A 15,303-nucleotide genomic window follows, 5' to 3' on the forward strand; every position below is an offset into this window, starting at 1 on the left:
AGCTGACCTGCAAATTAGAATTGGGTTTAGACAGAAAAATTTAAACAGACACAGATTTCTATTTCTGACATGTTTACAGCAAGTAAAACACTGAAGGAATTAAACCAAAAAAAAAAAAAAAAACCGATGAGAAATATGTTTGCCCTATCTTACTAATACATGTTCCAACAAATTTAGGAGTATAATTTCCTTGTATTACTTAGAAATTAAATACTTGCACAAGCATTAAGTAAGAAATTCAAATATAATTTGGAAAGGCATCCTGTGACAGTAACAAAAAAAAAATCCAATCCTTTAGTACAGCGTATTGTTCATTAACACTCAACATCTATTGCTGGAGGTACTAAATATGCCACACAGGATTACATCCCTGCCCAGCATCCCCTGCTGCTCTAACCAAATGGTGTAAGGCAAAACAATGTCTTTTTATGGAAGGGGGAGACAAGGCCAGTGGAGCAGACACAGGGGCTCGACTCCTCAGTGTGGCTGGCACTGGTCCCATCACCAGGGTGAAGGAAAGCTCTCCTGGAAAAGGAATAGGAGCTGCCTGAAATGAGAAACTGTGAGCCAGTTCCATTTGGGTTTGGCTTGATTTTATTAAAGGCACAAGCCCAGGAGAGCTCAAAGAGAAGGTAAAGGCTCCTGCCATCTCTGGTGTTTAACAGCATGCTGAAGTTGCTGCTGAGATGAGATAAGGACACTGCTGAAACCTCCTCAGGTAGCTCTAGGACTTCATCAACTGCAAAACTCAGATGACTGAGGACCTATATTTCTTGGTGGCTGACATTGTACTTCTGAATATTTTACCAGCCCATCTGAACGTACCTGCTTCTTTCAGAGTGCTGCATTTCTGGTAGTTGGATGTCCGCAGTGCAGGGGCCCTGACGTTATACAGCCTTATTTTCTCAATCCGGGAGTCAAAAACTCGTAGAAAAGGGTCCTTCTCCTCCCACTGGGACATGATCTTATTGTCTATGAAAGTTGCAAACATCTGTGTCTCGATGAAGTGTGAAAGGAATGGGAGGTAAGGCTCGGGTTGGTCCGAAAGGAAGGAAGCCTGAAATACAGAACAGCTCTTTAGTGCCATGTTCATGCCCAGCCATCCTTCAGCAGAGAACTACTCCAGCAGCCAGCAGGAAGGCTTGGACAAGGCTTCCCCTGCTGCAGAAACACCTCTCAGAGAGCTGTGAACCCATCTACCAAGGGGGTTGGTTCCCAACTGTAAGAAATAAGCAGTCAGGGAGGCTTTGTGACAGCTGGAACAAAGGGATATCAAATTACTAAAGTGGTGCTTGTGCTGCCTGCTTTTTCAAAGCAAACTAGCAGCTCTCACCCCCAGGAATAAATCCTGTGAAATGCATGGCAGACCATCACATGTGCCCCTGTGGGACCTCTGCTCCAGGCATGGTTGCCTGGGACCATATCACTTAAGGTGTCACACATATCAAGGGGCGCACAGTGCTCTTCAGTGATGTTACACAGGGCAATTAATCACCAATTTCCAATTAAAATTGACTGCATGTCTAAATCTCTAACTGAGCTTGGAAAACTGTAAACTTAACAGCCCATTTTATTGCAGAAGCACTAGCAGAGATTGCCTAAATAACCCTATCCTTTTGAATGCTGCACTGTTTAATGCCTGAAAACAAACAAACCAATAAAAGGCATAGCAGCAATTTTTTAAAATCAAAAACTGACTCAGATCAGTATTTAGTCTGTTCCTCACTGTTCAACCTCTTAACCTTTTCCCTAGAGAAGGACTTGGACCTAAAAAAGATGATGGCTAAGTACACTATCTGCTCAGCAGCTGTGTAAGCTACCCAACATTTCCCATTCCTTTTGCTATCCTCCCACCTATTTATATCCCCATTTCTAATCTCAAGAGATTCCTTTTCCCTCTTACGCATACACGACAATGGAGTCATAACAATACTCTTTAAGTGACAACCTTCTTCAGAACAACATTACCAAAACCTCTACCATGAGGTTAGGGAAAATGAAAGACTAGATTTGGTCTTTTATCTCAAGTGCACACCTCTCCTCCCAGAAATCAAAAAAAAAGAAAGAAAGACAGAAAAAGAAGTCACTGTGCATTGCTACCCTTCCACCAAGCTCACAGGAGCAGCCCCACGAGCTGGGCAGAAGCCTGGCAGCTTGGTTTGTCCAAGCCAGGATGGCTCTGAACAGCTCAGTGGATGTGCTCCGATTCACTCTGGCAGGAGATCTGGCCCTGTGTAATGGAAACAGACAAATCTCGCAGTGAGGCAGATGAGGAACGGCAGATTAAAGAGAACCTAGGCTATATTTACACAAATACATCTCTCCTCCCTCCCCCTTTTAGATGGAGACATGAATACATGGCTATCTTTACTTTGTCAAAGTTTTGCATTTGTTCCCTGTTTGTCAGCCACGACTCCATGTCGGGGGCAGCCTGGATGACGAAAGCCTCGTAGTCTGCGAACAGCTGCGTGAAGCGGTTGGCGAACACCTCGCGGAGCTGCACGTTCAGTTTGTAGTCCCTCAGCTCCAGCTCCTCACAGGACAACTTCCCATCCTTCTCCTCTGTGATGGGGGTGGTGATGGTCATTTTCTCCATGGTCACTCCTGTTCTCTTGGCCAGGGCTTGCAGGCGGGCGATGGTCTCGTTGCCTTTCAGCAGCTCGTACATGTTGAGGGCATTGCTAGGGATGTTCCCGTTCTTCTTGTCGTTCACCAGGTCGCTAAGAACCAAGTTCTTGAGTTTGGTGGCACTGTCACTGCAATGCAGGTTGCCTTCTGGAGGGATCCCAAAATGCAGGAGAACCTCAGAGATTTCCTGGATAAACTCCAGCTTGTTGGGGAACTGCGGGAATTCCTCTGGCAGTTCGATGAAATGGTTATCGATGTCTACAAAACACAAGTTTGCCTGAAATACAAACAAAAGTTCAAAATGGACACTCAGCACTGAACTCGTTCCCCTGTGATGTAGCCCTTTCTCCCAGGGTGCTTCCAGACAGAAGGAAGGTGCAGGTGTGCACTGCACACATATGCAGGACACTTCAGCTGTGCTGTCTAGCCCGTGACATGTCAGATTTCAGTAAAGCTGAGGGTCAGCTGGATGACAAATAAGGGCTCCTGCATTCTCCTGTTTGCCCAGGGCATGCAGACCCCAAACTCTCCACTACAAAGATTTCATGTACCCTCCTGGAGCAGCCAAGGACACACCACCAAGAAGGAAGTGCAGCGCCACTTCTCAGCCCACGTAAATACCCTTTGTGTGAATTCCTGCATCTCACAGGCAGATTTATTTTACCAGGATCCAACTGCAAGAAGCCTCTGCAGCTGTGCTACCAGGAAATGAGATGTTCAGTGCGAAAAACAATGCTGCTTCAAGCAAAACTACGAAAGAGGGTCCCATAGAAATCCTTTGGGATTATGTCTGAGTACAGCCTGTCCACTAGAGGCCGAGGCTTGTCTCCCCACTCCCCTGGCCCCTGTTTCCATGGAGGTTTTTAATAGTGGCAATTCCTCTGCCTGAGATTTAGAGAGTGCTCTTAGCTTTGCTATGAATGGAGATGGAGCTCAGCCTGTAAGATTAAAGTTAAGTGAAGACATTAATCTAGCAGAGCAGATACTTTTACTAGGTAAGTGTCAATGCAGGGATAGAAGAACCCCACATAAAAATTAATTACATTGCAAATGCACCCTCAGGAATAACAGCAGAATGAAAAACAGTAATTGATCTTCTGAATGGTGGCTTACATCTAAAATTTGCTGTCTGAGTGCACTGTGATGAGTAAAATCTTAAACCAGGTCAGATTCCCAAGGTGCTGAGCTCTGATATGTTTTATCCTGGCATAAAACTGCAGAACAGGAGATGCAGAAAACCCACAGGGCAGCAGCAGGTCTTTGTTAGCCTGACTTGGCCATTAGCACAGCTCCTCTGCCTTCTTCCAGGCACTTTTAGTGTTCTTTACTTCTTACCAAACACCCTAGACTAATCTTCAGGTAATGTGAAGACAAATTATTTATTTTCCTTCATTTTTGAGAGATTAATTTTCAGCCAGACAATATATTCCACAGCAAACATGTTTATAATATATTGGATATTTCAGGGACATGTTTATTAACATTAATCACCTTTCACATTGATACCTTAAAGCATATTAGGATTCACCTGGTAAAGGAGAAGTGTCCCTTCAGCTTTTTTGTATTAAATTTAGTCTATACAAAGAAATGCATTTCTTCATATAAAACAATTTGCTTTATTTAGATAGCTATGTAGCTATTACACAGCTGTGGTATGCATCAGTGCAGTTCTTTAGCTCAGGGACTGCCTTCTTATCTATCAATATTTCATTTCAAAGGCTTTTTAATTTCAGCTCTGCATATCATTTACAAAATTTGAAAAATGAGATTTATATTCAGAAAACCCTTGGGGAATTGGTCTCACTTCTCTCTTCAAAAACATCTGATGATTAAAAGTTAATGCAGGGAGATTAGTAACCTTAAGACAGCGTGATGGCCAGTTGTTAGAATTTTTATCTCTTACAAACAAATGGATTATATTTAGAGCAAGAGCTTGAAAAGCTAGCCCCTGCCTGAACAATAAAAGAATGCTGATGCGAAGTGCTTCATCACTGCTTGCATGCTGAGGGGTTTTTTATTTTTTATTGTCTAGAGGAATTTGAGATTCAAGATCTTCCCTGTGCAATGTGTCTTCTTTCCTTCCCTCTCTCACAGTTACTGGACCTGTGGTGTTCATAAATGCTGGTATTTTTCACTCATTTGTTAAACATTATGGAGGGGGCAGATTCCACCCCACTCTTACTTTTCTCTCCCTGGTGATATTTGTTATTCCAACGATGCTGAAATACTAAATACTGTCACATTAAAATTTTAATTTAAGGAAAATGACAGCTTAATCTGCTAACCAAAAGCATGTGACTAATAATTTTTAAAATTGCAGTAATTATGTAATATTAGCATGGTTTTACTGAGGAGCATAGCTCAGATAGCAGCCTTGTTGCCACACCAGTGAAGATTTCATGTGCTTCAGTCGCTGTATCCATGAGGTAAAACTTGATTTGCAGTTCCATGCCACAGAGGCTGACTCAGCCACCTTCATGCAATAAGTAAAATAGACCTTTATTAAAAATTGTATTACCCCTGCCCTGTATTTATCCCTCCACTTCCACACAAAAACTCCCATTCCTGTATATTCTCCTCTGCTGCTGTTCCCATCTGCCTTCTCAGTCAGAGCAGGCATTTGGAATCCTTAAGGACTCTGCCCCCAGGAGAGTCTCCTCAGCACAGCCACTGGCAGGAGATGCTACTTCTGTATAAACAGGTACTTTTGGGGTTCCTGCTAATTTTAAGAACAAATCTAAGTTTAAAAGCACATGGCATGCTCTGGTTCCAGTCACCCTCTGGAATGCAGACAGGTGAGCCATATCCCAAACACTCTGCTGTATGGCCAGGTTAAAATGTGAAGCAGTTTTAATCACCTTCATCAAATTTTGAGGAGAAAAATCTCCATTTCACTCTCCACCACTACCAAGGATTTAACCCTGAGATTAAGAGGATGACCTCTCCTTCCTTTTTTTTCCTCTCTAAGTGGTTCATAGGCACAGTATTAATGCAAGCCTGGCTTGTTTGAGGACAGGACACTGGTCTAATAAGAGACCAGGAACACATGGGCTCAGCCACAGATGGGATGGGGCTGGCAGGACACAGGAAGCTCCTCAGCAGCAGGGGGACAGGTTTACACCATCTAGCAACTGCACCTGAGATCCAGACCCACCAAGGTCTCCTCCAATGAAATGCTCTTTAGCCCTCTGTCAATAGGACTATGACACTGATGGAGTAACAAAACCTGGTGGAGCACGTGATGCAGGGAAAACTAACAAAATTTCACCTTTGCCACCCCAAACAGGAGAAAGAGAAGCATTTAGAAATCAAAACAGTAAGTGGTACTCACTAAATTCAGAAATGGACCAAGAAGGGCTGGTAGTAGGAGACCTCCCTACTATCTCACTGCTGCTGGCAATCAGTATCCACAGTGCCAGAGAAGCCTCCCAACAGCAGGAATTATTTCCCAGCAGCATTTCACACACATATTGGTCAGACATCTCAGGACAGCCCCCAAAGCAGGACACTGACCTCCTGAGGCAGCTCCAGCTTGGAGCGGTCGGTTCCCTCCTTAGACTGCAGCCCCATCAGGTAGGGAACAGGAGCATCCAGGAAATGCAGGAGAGAGGCAGGAAGGATGGGGACATACACATGCTGCCATTGGAATGGGAACAGCAGCGTTGTGATTCCCTCTGCCACCGTCATCAGCCGCTGATAATCTAGACGTGGGAGAGAAAGGCAGATATTGAATTGTTTCCCTGTGTTCTGCTTTTGAGATCTGTTTGGCAAGGACATCCGTGACAAAACAAGACAGAAAGCATGTTTATATGGTAAGATGTTGTTTGGAAAAAAAGACAGTACTTCAAAACCTTAAACATTATTTAAACCTGTTAAAACTCATTCCTCCCACGAAGAAACAGCTGAGCATAGATATTCAAGCCTTATCTAGATCTATTCTGTCATTAAATTAGTTTATTAAGAAGATATCAAAAGTTCTGTCTCTAGTACAGGATAATAATACTCTAATTCCATAATAAGCATGTATTTTTACACGGGAAGAAGAAGAGAAAGAAGTGAATTTCAAGGAAGCATTGTGGTTTCTTGCTTGCTCCTGCCTGCCTGCTTCTGCTCTACCTGCTACTATTTCCAAAACTGAGTGTACTTTCCAGAAGACTTATCTTGGCCACATACCTGCATTAGTTTACAGTCCCTAAGTACATAAAAGCAGTGCTTTTAAGTTAAATTCAAACAGAAGCCCAATATAAATTTAGTTTTCAAATATATTCTGCATAGCTAGTGTATTTATGTTACTTTCCCAAATTTGTATTTAACCCACTAATTCATTTGATTTTAGTAAGCACATTGTACACTATTTTTTAAATAAAAATTTCTTTTGGTCCAGCTGAGCTGGATGTTTCAGAATTTGGGTAACAGCAAATTATTTATCAAATATCCAGCTGGCATGATGCAATGCCACAAGATATTTATTAATATAAACAGGTGGATAAATTGAGCACAAATTTTTAATACAAATAAATAAATCACATACTGGTCTTAAAGAGATGGTCATCCTTACAGGAAATCTCAAACCGCAGACCAACCATCTGGAAAAGGCAGAGACCCCTGGGTTTGTAAGCTCCATGGCAATGCCCAAACCCAAGCCTCATCAGTGCCAGGCAAGCCTCACAAGCTCTGGCTTGAACAACCACAAGATTTTCCCTCTCACAGGGGCCAGACACAGATTCTGGGTAACACTTGGGTTGTTGCCCATCTCTCCTAACCCTCTCTGCCCTACTTGGAGCTGAAAGATACATGTATGTACACCCTGGTTCTGAGTCAGGTGAGAAGGCTTTTTCCTACAGCCCCACTGACTGCTTTTGCCTGGAGAGGAGCCCAGCTTTACCCTTCCCATTTCCTGAACATCCCAGCCTGAGACCTTGGCAGACACCAACAACAGCAAAAGCGCTGTCGTCTGACACTGCTCAGCTATTAGGAGGTCACTGGGAAGATGTTCCTGAATAAATATGCAAATTACAACAACAAATTGCATCACCCATTCTCCTTGCTAGCAGCTCTCTGTGGAAAACCAGCCACAGTCTGCAGAAGGTCAGCTGGCAGGGCAAAAACGTTTTTCATCTTGTCTTACTAATAGCTATTCAGTCAGTCTGCAAAATTATTGTCATGCATACAAGTCAGTCTCAAGGTTACACCTCCAAAACACTCCCAGCTACAGATCAGTCACTTATGAATCCCTGCCCATGCAATGGTCTGCAACTACACATGTGCAATCCCGGTCTTGCTGAAGAGCACTTACACAAACTCAAGTTATAATACCTACTTGGAGAAGCTTAGGACAACATTTCATAACTCTGAAAGCTTTAAAGATCAAAAAAAATCTAATAGAAAAAGCAGCCCGTCCTAGTATGTGAAACACCTTCTAAGTCTGTCCTGATCTCCTCAGGCACATGAAGAAACAGGTCTTGGCAGAAAAGTTACAAGGATCATTTTGGATAAGGGCATTCAGTTCTGGAAATGCATGCTAACTTTTCTCTGGTGCTACGGATAATATTTAACACGGTCACTAGCATAAATTTTGTAACCAATTTACTATGAGAAAAGCTGATTTAAAAAAAAAAACCAACAAACTAGTGATGACTAAATGATTAGGCTGTTATCATCCAGCAATGTTTATCAGTGATTAGCAGATAAAAAATGTTTATATAAACAGCAGTTTTGACTGAAGAGAGGGAAGTTACAGTTTCCTCCAGAAAAATAATATACCAAAATCTGTAAATACTTTTTTTGTTATCTGCTTAAAGAAGCCAAGCTCTAATTACTTTTTCCATACTTTCAAGCCTGTACAAGGTCAGACACCTATCATATAAAACCTGAAATAATTTTTGATTGAGAGATTCTTGCACCTATCATCATTTGAGGGAAGCTTACATGGTTACTGAGGACAACCTGGAAAGAGTAGATTGAGGAAATGGCCTCAAGTTGTGCCTGGGGAGGTTTAGACTGGATATTGAGAAAAACTTTCTTCACTGAAAGGGTTGCTGAGCATTGCAACCAGCTGTCCAGGGAAGGGGTTGAGTCACCATCCCTGGAGGCATCTAAAAGACATGTAAAAATGGCAATTAGAGACATGATTGAGTGGTGGGTTTGACAGTGTTAGGTTTACAGCTGGAGTTGACCTTCAAGGTCTTTTCCAACCAAAATTATTCAAAGACTCTTCATGTTCAAAGCTCCATCTCTAATTTGCTCACAGAACGTTTTCCAAGAGAAACTGCTCAAGGAGGATAACCCCAGAGCAAAGTGGTCCCTGGGGCTTCTACTGCAACCATTGCCTCCTAATATCTTAGCTGCATGTTGTGGCATTCACATTCTCTGAAAAAATTCCTTCGCCCAGGGATTTTCTCCTGGGAAGCTGAAAGGCAGTGAGAGAGGCCTCAGAGAAAAGCAAAACAATTCTTATCTCATTTGCTTCTCCTATGTTGTGCTCTTGTAGAATGTGTTTGGAGATTGTTTACCCAAAAGTGATTGCCTGATTAGACTTCAGTGTGAGTTGTTTTGGCTCAAACTGGCCAATTGGGGCCAAGCTGTGTCAGGACTCTGGAAGGAGTCACAAGTTTTCACTATTATCTTTTTCGCATTCTGTAAGTATCTTTTCTGTATTCTTTGGTATAGTATAGTATTCTTTAATACAACATAGTATAATAAAGTAATAAATTAGCCTTCTGAGAACATGGAGTCAGAGGCATCATTCTCTCCCCTCGTTGGTGAGAAAGCATTTACAATAGGATGTGGTGCAGTGCTGTCTCTCACACAACCTTTTCACTAAGTGAAGGAGAGGGCAGCAGAGTCAAGCTCAAAGGCTCTGGATCCACCTCCCTTTTCCAGCACCATCTGCCAAGGGACCCTGGCCAAGCACCTCAATTCCCTGTGCAGGACATGCAAGGGCTGCAGGGACCTGCTCCACTGCAGGCTGGTAGTTTTGTTGCTCCAGCACCATCTTCAGCCACGCTGAAGTGTTACCAGCTCTGGTAACACTGATGTGGCTCACAAGATACAGTGCTTAAAATGCACACCCTGAGATGTTCCTGTAGAATTACCAATCACTGTTTTCTGCTGGAGATGGAAACGGTTTCAACACTTGAACATCAATTCCCTACAAATGTTCTTCTGAGAGAGGACAAAGCTTGACAATTTTTTGTCTTGATGTTGATTCTCCATAACACAACAAGAGGACAATAATCAATAAGAAATATCTATCCCATTCTCCCCAGAAATGGTGTTTCTGCTGGGAACAGTGCATTGTCACTCCAGTTTCAACACCTCCAGCCTTCCCAATGAAAGCACAACTTGGCCATTCTCCAACTCTCTGTTCCAGTAACCTACCAAAGGTAGGGCAGAAAGCTTATCACAGAGCTGGAGTCATAGCCTGGATCCTCTAAATCCAATCCAAGGCTTTAAAAATAGACTGCTTCTTTATTTTCCTTTTGAAGTCTCACTTTACATACATTTTGAAAGCACCTGGAAGCATTTGAAGAGATGAGTTACCTGGACACCACTTCCTTTGCTCTACTGCTTTCAGAACACACATAAAGGATAACTGCAGCTTTGCAAAGCCACATATTTAAAAATGCTGTTCTCAAAGAGTACCTTATCAATATGCACAAAAATTTGTCTTTAAACAAAATAAACCAAACCAACAACAGAGAAAAAAAAAAAACAAAACATCAATTAACCAGAATGAATAAAAGCTAATTCTTTAGAAGGAAACACCTGAACAGGCTTTAAAGCCTTCTTGTGACCAATAGTTTTACCACATGTTACCTCTTCAGTCTAAGTATTTGTACATAGTAATTGTTATGCAGCTGCCTTTTTTCTTTTCTTTTTTTTTTTTTTTTTTTTTTTTGCAACAAGATATGAGTTAGATGAGCCAGGTACATTGGAAAAACTGGAAAATAAAATTATTTTGCTTTGAGCTCTGAGTATGAGTCAAGAACAGCTCCAAACCAGACCTGACTTGGGTCTGGGTACCTTCAGATCTGTAATGCTTATATAAAGCACACTGCAGATGAAAAACTAAATGCAAAATTCACATCCGAGACAAAAATTGTTTATGAAAGCAAAGGTTTTCAAATCAGATCTCAAAAGCTCCACAGAAGCTGCACACACAAGTGCTGCAGACATCAAAGTGCCCTGGAAGCTTCCACCTTTCATCTGATTTGCCTGCCGGGAGCTGTGACAACTGACAAGCCAGTCTTGGTGACTTTCAAGAGATGTTCAGATAAAACACACAAAAATGGTGCAGGAAATGTTTATTCACTACAGAAATCACCTTGCAGCAGTGCTGCATTCAGGGAACCTGGGCAGGAGCCATGACATGGGGCTGTGACCAGCAGCCTGTCCTGAGGAAATGACCCCTGGCACCTCAGTGCCCTTCCATCCCCAAAGGAAAGGGGCATTTACCAGGGAGTGATGCAGCACATCAGGTATATGATAAAAGCAGAGGGGCAATTTATGCAAATATGAAAATACATATTTTCTTAAACAGAAGGGTCAAGACAAGCCTGCATCTAATTGCCTGAAGAACTAGCCTCTCAAACTGGGGGTCAGCTCTGCCCCAAGGGAAGCATCCCAAGGCCAGTATTCACAGAGGCCAGTCCTAACCCTTTTTCCTTGTTGGCCAACGCTTAATTTAAAAAGCTTCTGCTTCAATACATTTCCATTTGTATAATTTAACTATGTCCCAGCCTGCCATCAGTGGCTCAGCATGAATTAACTACGTCCCAGCCTGCCATCAGTGGCTCAGCATGAATTAACTTATGATTAAGAGCCATTTCAAGAATTAGCTCCCATTACCAGCATGGTTAAGTCTCTGAGAAGAGAGCAAAAGTCTGTGACAAGGCTGACAAGTCTGTGCCAGCAGGACTCATGAAGGTGCTCCTGAGCACACAGGGAGCCCCCTGCTCTCTCCCATGGCTGCTGGGGCAGAACAGTTTCCCCAGCCAGCAGCAAGATGATGGGGAGGACACAAGAGTCCAGCAGGGAACAACTCTGGTCACAATCACTTCAGACTGCCATGTTGTTTATCTGGCATTTGCCATAACTGCAATGTAAAGGCCTAATTTAACTTTCTTCCCCTCATTCTGTAAAGATGTTTCATTATGGAAAACAATGAGATCCAAGTTTAAAAAAAAAAAAAAAACAAACCAACAGGAGAGGCTGTGGTGTGTGTGTGCAGTGTTAAAACAGTGGCCCTATCTCCCTTTACAGCTCACTGTGACCACAAACAGGAGTGGGGCTGTGGCACAGACCTGAACTAGCTCCTTCTCCTTTTTTCCAGATGCTTTAAAAGCTTCACTTTTCAGGTCATACTGACAGCTAACAAAATTAAGCAACTTCTAATTAAAAAACAAGTTTGCTATTTCAGCTAACTTAAAAAGGAAGGCTATATGTCATTCTCTGATTTTTCTACCCAATTACTTGTCTTTTTTGCCTGTGTCCAGGGAAACATGCACTGCAGCCTCCAAGTGTAGTTCTACTGAGGCCATAAACTCAGGTTTCTCTTCCACAGCACACAGATTTTGTCCCCATATAATTTGTTCTGTGCAATAACTTTCCACTGATTTGGATGAATATTAGTCTGGAGGGTAACTGTTTAAATAATTAGTAGAAGAGCAAAGGTTTTCCATGCAACTATTTGATGTAAAAACACTTTAAAAGGCAAACACATTATGCATGTATTAGTTTTTTAAAATCTACCCCAAAACAGACCTCATAAGAAAGATCTTTCAGACACTACACTTTCTAGGCAATGACTTTATATATGCATAGTAATTTGTATTACAATTTCTAAGATCAAAAAAAAAATGTAAAGAATATTCCAATCTTGAAGGAGCAATTACTCAAGCCCTTGAAAAAAAAACTTGGAAAATGCTCAAAATTATAATGAGTAGAAACAGCCTAAGCTCTAAGAAGTTTATCTCTGTCTCATCCACACGTCCCCTCTCACACTTAAATCCCTTGAAAGGCAGACATACAAAATGGATTGCTGAGGTTTCCACAGAGCTCACAGTTTAATTCATCTCTCTCCAGCAGGAATCCCACATCAGTGATGTTTTGTTACTTATCCTTTAGAAATTGTAGAGGCTATTGAAGAGTGGACATGAGCAAGACTTTCCATCTGCACAGCTGCACGGGAGAGCTGTGCTCTGAATAAAGGGCACTTACCGGAGCACTGCAAAAATTGTGCCCTGAAGAATTGTAGAGAAAGCATATCTAATCCCTCCCCATGGTTTTCAAAGCCCAAATGTTGAAAACTTGCCCAATTTAATCTTAAAAATATTCTCTACATGCAGAAGGATGGAACCTGAAGCTGCAGGAATTAATGTACAGTGAAGGTGATTTCATGTACGGGTTTCCACACCACCATTGCAGACCAAAGTTGGCACTTCCCACCACTCCCTGGAAGCCCACACAGTCTCCAGGAGCAGTAAAGGCTGATCTTTTCAGACTTGCCACTGAGCTGCAAGCACAGGTCTCTGCCAGTTACTCAGCTGTACAGTCCAAAATATATGGGAACAAAGCAGCTTAAAAAATAAGCTCATCATTCTTTGCTGCCAGTCTCTCTTCAGCCCTCTGCTCGACCACCACAGCTGTAAAGTGGAGGTACAATCCACTACAATCCCTGCATTCTCCCAAGTGATGGGGTACCAGTCACCCCTAAGACACCATCAACAGTGCAACTGGATACCCAAAGAGGACTGTAGCAGCCACGGTACAAACAGACACTCAGTGCTCCTGTCCCCAAGGCAGAGCTGTGCCAGACACTCTCGTATCATGCTGGGAACACATCCAGGGCAAGCTGGATAAAGTCACCCAACACCCTCACCTCTTCATTGACTTAGATGCCTTTTTTCAGGCTGCTGGAAACATTATGCCCCGCTACAGGGTTAAAAATAAACTTTTTCATCCTCAACTCCTAGTTCCCTTGAGAAAAACCACTTCAGAAAAGCCAGTACAGTCTCTGTGCAACCTTTGTGCTAGCCCTTCACTGCCATTATTACCAGCTATGCTTCTTTGTATGGTCAGGTTTGTGCAACAATTTATATTTTCTCTCCACTTTCCAAAAGAAGCCTTTATTCTATAGAAGAGCTAAATTTTTGACAAGCTTAAATGAAAAGCTTCCTTCCAACAGGTCTAGGAGAACCACAAAAAAGTCAGCTTACATTTCCCATACATGTTAACAGCAGCTCTCACTGAAATAGTTTGGTGAACTGAAGTAGGTTTTGCTCCAGCTCTGATTTCTTGAGTATTACATGATGATGTCAGTGAATTGTGATTTTACGTAAATAATGCTGTCTTGCTTGGAATTGCAACCAGAGGATCTTCTACTAATCTCTTGTTGATTTTGGGAAGGTTGCAGCAAGGCCAGGCCTCTGGAAACACAGTCCAATGAGTCTACCTCTTTAAAGCAGAAAAGCAAAGAAAGGTGAAATTGCAAAATGCCTCTCTCATTTGTTATTTTGAAACAAGAGATATGTCAGCCAAAGCCTTTTCATCTTTTGCCTTGAAAGAACTAGGGAGCTAAAAAACTTTTTCTCCCTGATGGATCTCATGTCATCATCATATTTTCTGAAAAATCCCTTTGCCAGGATTTCTTCTCCTGGGAAGCTGAGAAGCATCAGAGAAAAATGAAAACAATAATTATCTGATGGCTTCTCCTGTGTTTTGCTGCTTTGGAATGTGGTTTGGACATTGTTTACCAATTGGTCATTTTTTGTTTCATGTGAATTGTTTTGACTTAATGACCAATCACAGCCAGCTGTGTCAGGACTCTGGAGAGTCACAATTTTTTCATTAGTATCTTGTTAATCTTTCTGTAAGTATCCTTTCTCTATTCTTTAGTATCGTTTTAGTATATTCTTCAATATATATAATAAATTTCATATATCCTATCATAAAATAATAAGTTAGCCTTCTAAGAACATGGAGTCAGATTCATAATTTCCTTCCTGCCACGGGGGACCCCGCAAATACCACAATCTCAAAGCTGAAGAGAGCAGATTTCGGTACATTCTAGGCTATTTTTACTCCAATTTGGAAAATAACTGTTGTTTTCTTTTTCAGGAATTGAAAGACTGACATTTAAAAGAAGCCTCAGTACACAATTAGTCAAGCACTCAGCTATCAGGGTATGCCAAAACAGAGGCTTTGCACTTGTCCTCCACTCCACATTCCTCACCTCTGGAACCAGCATTACACTGCTATTTACATAATCACAGAATTTCCCTCATACAGCTATTTACTTTCCCCCATGCACCATCAAATTGTGTCTATGTTAGATAGGCAAGCAAAAGTCACGCCAAGGACATCCCTAGATTCAGTAATAGAAGAGAAGAGAGGGGGAAGAAAAAAATTCTGAAATTTGAAGGGTAGAAAGGATTACTTCTCACTATCTCACTTTTCTTAAAAAAAAACCCACACAATGAAACCAAACAAACCAAGTAAACCCTTAAATTTTAACCAGTAATTGAAAGAACAACATTTATCTAACTTCTGGTGGGCATGAGGCTGAGTCAAAATTATTTAGTGGATACTTTGTATTGGTCTCAATGACTATGGCAAAAGTAATGAATATAGGGTTGCTCTCTGCATGCACAAAATATTACTAAAATGTAACCT

At 41.9% G+C, this 15,303-nt stretch overlaps 1 protein-coding gene across 3 annotated transcripts in view; it reads right to left on the bottom strand.

Moving 5' to 3' along the window:
• Positions 1-15,303, bottom strand: part of DENND5B (DENN domain containing 5B) — a 104,919-nt gene that overhangs the window by 34,294 nt on the left and 55,322 nt on the right. For all 3 annotated transcript variants that reach the window (XM_059845891.1, XM_059845892.1, XM_059845889.1), the window contains 3 exons: positions 6,142-6,329; positions 2,372-2,905; positions 826-1,057 (listed from right to left, as the gene is read on the bottom strand). In XM_059845891.1, the coding sequence (XP_059701874.1) occupies positions 826-1,057; positions 2,372-2,905; positions 6,142-6,329 (954 nt within the window). The remainder of the gene's footprint in view (positions 1-825; positions 1,058-2,371; positions 2,906-6,141; positions 6,330-15,303) is intronic.

This window comes from Haemorhous mexicanus, chromosome 5, assembly GCF_027477595.1.
Source record: "Haemorhous mexicanus isolate bHaeMex1 chromosome 5, bHaeMex1.pri, whole genome shotgun sequence".
NCBI lineage: Eukaryota > Metazoa > Chordata > Aves > Passeriformes > Fringillidae > Haemorhous > Haemorhous mexicanus.